General features: G+C 36.5%; 1 protein-coding gene across 4 annotated transcripts in view; it reads right to left on the bottom strand.

Moving 5' to 3' along the window:
* Positions 1-412: 412 nt before the first annotated feature.
* Positions 413-4,844, bottom strand: part of LOC144967355 (synaptic vesicle 2-related protein-like) — a 24,860-nt gene continuing 20,428 nt past the window's right edge. For 2 of the 4 annotated variants that reach the window (XM_078904462.1, XM_078904463.1), the window contains 2 exons: positions 4,125-4,238; positions 2,198-2,372 (listed from right to left, as the gene is read on the bottom strand). In XM_078904462.1, coding sequence (XP_078760588.1) covers positions 2,331-2,372; positions 4,125-4,238 — 156 coding nt within the window. In that variant the 3' untranslated portion in view covers positions 2,198-2,330. Of the gene's footprint in view, positions 2,373-4,124; positions 4,239-4,844 lie in introns of all 4 variants that reach the window. The other 2 variants (XM_078904464.1, XM_078904465.1) reach the window with 2 other exon arrangements.

Raw genomic sequence — 4,844 nt, 5'->3', positions numbered from 1 at the left:
AGGGAGAGAGAGAAAGAGAGAGAGAGAGAGAGAGAGGGGGAGAGAGAGAGAGGGAGAGAGAGAGAGAGAGAGAGAGAGAGAGAGGGGGGGAGAGAGAGAGAGAGAGGGAGAGAGAGAGAGATTTGCGCTAAGTTTATTTGAAGGGTTTTTACGGCGCTTGCAACACTGGTTGCAGTAGTATTGGTGGTGGTAGGGGTGGCATTGTGGTGGTTGTAATAGTAGTTGCATAGATGGTGGTGTGGTGGGCGGTGGTTGTAGTGGTGGTTGTAGGAATAATGATGTAATGGTGGTTGTAGGTGTGGTGGTATGGATTGGGATTTAGTGGTTGTTGTAGTAGTGGTAGTATAGATGGTGATGTGATAGTGGTTGTTGTAGTAGTGGTGGTAGGGATGGTGATGAGGTAGTTCTAGTAGTAGTGGTAGGGATGGTGATGTGGTGGTTGTAGTAGTATTGGTAGGGATGGTGATGTGGTGGTTGAAGTAGTAGTGGTGGTGGTAGGGATGGTGATGTGGTAGTGGTTGTTGTAATAGTGGTGTATGGACGGCGATGTGGTGGTTGTTATAGTAGTGGTGGTAGAGATGGTGGTGTAGTGGTTGTAGTAGTTGTGGTAGAGATGGTGATGTGGTGGTTGAAGTAGTAGTGGTGGTGGTAGGGATGGCGATGTGGTGGTTTTAGTGGTAGTGATGCAGTGATGATGATGTGGTGGTTGTAGTAGTGGTTGTAGGGATGGTAATGTGCTGCTGGCTGTAGTAGTGGTGGTGTGGAGATGTGATGTGATGGTGGTTGTAGTAGTGATGATGATGTTGTGGTTGTTGTACTGGTGGTGGTACTAATGATGATGATGATGATGATGATGACGACGATGTTGATGATGGTGTGGATTCAGAGAATCCAAGGAGTTATCAAGGAGATTTTCTCAGTAATATCAAAATCTATGAGTTGTCAAGGAGTCCTTGAATTTAAGGGAGGCCGCGGGAACCCTGATTGAAATTAACCTTTTTAAAACTGTTGACCTCATGTGGGCCAATGATACGGTGAGCCAGAGAATGAGCCGAATTTAAACAGAGCCAAAAAGTTTAAGTAAAACCACCAGACTAAATAAATGAGCCAATTTGAAAACATGGTAACAATTTGAGCACAACAAAGAAAATGTCACATTTTCACAAAAAAAGAAACCGTCGCATTTTCTATATATTCAATATTCCATGGTTCGACGGGAAAATGCAATGGTAAAATCACAACATCGGGGGGAGAGGGGTACTAAACTAATATTTTTTTTACAAACATTAAATATAGAAATGATAACAAATGAAGTAAATGATAACATTTTATGCAAAATATTTCACAAGCTTCATACAAAAATCTACCAAAGACTAGACAATTTGTTCATTCTTTTATTATGTTTACATAAATTATCTTTTTTAAAAATCCACGTTTTTATATTGCCCAACATCCACTAAATGAGCTCAAAGCACTTGTAGCACTCATGTACGGTGAGGCGCTATTACAATTTTTGTCTTTTGACAGGGACAAAGCCTTAATTCTCTCCTTACCAGCCATTTTCAGAATTTTCCCTGAAAGTTCACACCCATCCAACACAAATTATTTTTGTTTCTACTCAAACAGAAAAGGAACGCGTACAATCTATACATATAATTGTCCAGTGTCTAATTTTTATCGCTGGAACATAATATTTTCTTTATAATTTGTGATGTCAGAATGAGAAAATTGTTGGTTGTATTGTAACGATTTTCCTATGGATGGTAAGTAAATGGGTTAAAGGCCAGTTTTCATTTTACAATGAAATATTGTGGGTAAAGAGCCTTTCCCAAGGACTCAACTTTGCACTGTCACAGCAGGACTTAAACAAGGGGCCTACAGGTCAGAGGTTGAGTGCCTTATCACAAGACCACAAGCAGTCTGTGACAAAAGACATTTTATGTTTTAATTGTATTTTGAATTTGAAAGAAATCCAGTAAAGAGTCTCACAGATACAAGACAAGTCATTGGCGTGTCATAAAAATGGAAGAGCTGTTTGGCAAAAATAGTCGATGACTGATAAAATGGCCCCTTCCACTCGATATTAGAATGTGTCTCCATGAAATAAGTATATAATGCATGCATGCATAATATAAATACATTTATAATGAAATTATCAAAATATGATAGAGTTTTATATTTATTATTGGAGAAAATCCCATCTGAACCAGAACGGCCTGAGATGATATGTCAATAATCTTCATATGAATAGGATGTGCTTCTTTTCAGCCTATCTTCATTATAAACGGGTTGTCTTTCTGTTCAAACGATTTCATATGGACAGGTTGCTATTATTTCTGTTCAATCTTTTTGGTAACCTCGTGACTGGAGTCCTAAACGGAGGGATTCGAATAAAAGCATGGGTTAAATTGTGATATACATTTGGCCTCAATAAAAAATATAAAAAAAGGTGTGATAAGAATATAAACTAAAACAAGACACCTCATCTCAATTAATTACAATGTGAATAACATTATTATTTGCCATATCTTTTAATTTTAACAGTATTTGAACTCTGATCATGACAATGAAGGTTTAGTGCAGTGCTTTTCAACCGCGTGTGTTGCACATCCCAGAGAGTCCCAAATTTTTTTAAGGTGTACCACTCTGATTGGGTGTATTTGAGGTGTATAACATACAGGCATGAAACAATGTAGTCACTCTACCAAAGCATCTTTGTAAATGTAATGGATTAGCCATGAGTGGATTTTGATATCATATTTATTACCACAAGAGACTTAAAACACATCTCTTTAGAAAATCATGTGATGTTTAACATTTCTATCAGACCTACATATTATAGATATCCTAAATTTTCATCTTGTAGCACAGTACGTGGTAATTAAATTACAAATTGATTGATGCTATTCAAATATGATAGATTTTATGCTTGAATTATTAATTTATTGTTTTGTTTTATTTGCATATTGTAAAGCACCGCTGAGCACATTGTGGATCTAGGCGCTATATAAATTCATTCATTCATTCAAGATATATTTGTTCCCAGTCGCTGCAATTTTAGTATTTTGTGATGACTGGGGTGTAGAAGCTTTTAAGTAAAAGTTTGAAGTGTGTACGATTTCAAAAATGGTTGACAACCATTGGTTTAGTGCATAACCACAAGGAGGGATTTCTATAAGAAAATTGTATACAATCTGGATACAGTCCACTGCCTGTTATCTGGCATGGCTCTTTCTAGACAAATAGTGTTGGATATCTGATTTGTAGGATAAGTAAAATAGACAAAGGGATGTTTAAAAAGAACAATATAACAAAAATTTGAGCATTTATGTAGTGCAATATCCACTTAATGTCCTAAAAGCGCTTTACAAGGGATCCCTAGCCAACAGCAACACTTAACATGCAGGACGAGACACGACGCCAATTAACTGTCTGGCTCTCATTTTACACCTGAGTTTGGTGAGAGGATATAAGTAAAATACTGTAACAATGCACCAGAAAACTCGAACCCATGACCTTTCAATGAGTGGCATACCATGAAGCACATAAAAAATTAAGAAAAGGAAAAAGTCTCCGAATAATGCTCTTGTGGCTACCGAGGGTTAACGGTGTACATTACACTGTTATCGTCACTAACTTTTTTATTCATCTATTATCATTATCTTTTGATTGTTTTTTTTTCTGATTTATTCCTATTTATTTATTCAACTTAGCAATTCCTTAGTTTTAACTGAATCACTCTCATCCAACTTAAAATATTTGATTGGGCAGAAGAACTTGATGACTGGATTTTGGTAGAGGCTTTTTTATATCAAATTGTTTATCATTTTTATTTTCACAAAGAATTTTCTTTGGCAGGACAAGCCTCTTTGGTCGTCCTAAAAGAACATCTGCCCTCAAAATTGAGGTTGAAGCTTAAAATTGCAGGAAAAGAATTTTTTTTCTACCCAGTGATCCAAATGTTGTTATTGTTTTTATTGATGTTTTTGTTTTTTAAGGAAGGGGGGGGGGGGGGGGGGGAAGGAAATAACTGCATGTTCTGGAACACCCAAATATTTTGTGGTCTATTCGTGATGACAGAATGAACTTTGAACTCGTTTCAATAACAATGTCAAAAGCCTTACCTTCATGTCTCTACCCTTGGTCTCTATAGGCAAAAAGAATGCTGCTACAGTAGCTATGATGCAGAGAGCACCATACAAAGATATAGCTGCGTATGCATTCACCTTCAGCAAAACCTATACAGATACAAAATATGTTAATTCAGAGCCATATCATTTTGTAACATCTTTAACATGAGCAAAATTGGTGAAGATATGGTGCTAACAGTCTAATATCTATACATGGGTGAAAAAAGAAGACTAAAATTAATATTTTATTATTTGACTGTCACATTATTCAATTTACTTTATTAAAGTTTTATTTTAGTAAGAACTGAATTCATCTCACTCCAGTTATATTTCGGTAGGCTTAGAAAAACGTTACCTTCTAATATTAGATCATCTTTCTTTTAATAGCCTTCCCTTGAATTAATTTCAAATTAGTGAATACTTTTCGTTCTACCTTCTGTCACATAGCCACTTATTATAAAAGCTGATAGGTCTAATATTCTTGACTCACTTCTCTCTACAATCTATGTCCGGACGGCCAGCCACTCCATTCCTCACATTATATATATATTTAAAGATTTTTATCTTTCGGGACTTTGTGGAACATTTGATGAATTTTTATTTCCACCCATCAAGACGCCGGAGCTTTTGCCTTTGCCAGTACGATCACTGTCAAGAGGATCAAGCCTGAGCCCATCGGAGGAATAATACAACTCTTCTCAACTGGAAGTGGAA

This window comes from Berghia stephanieae, chromosome 3, assembly GCF_034508935.2.
Source record: "Berghia stephanieae isolate SIO BIC M18660-M18661 chromosome 3, UCSD_Bste_1.3, whole genome shotgun sequence".
Classification (NCBI taxonomy): domain Eukaryota; kingdom Metazoa; phylum Mollusca; class Gastropoda; order Nudibranchia; family Aeolidiidae; genus Berghia; species Berghia stephanieae.
This window is presented reverse-complemented; position numbering and strand designations above follow the sequence as displayed.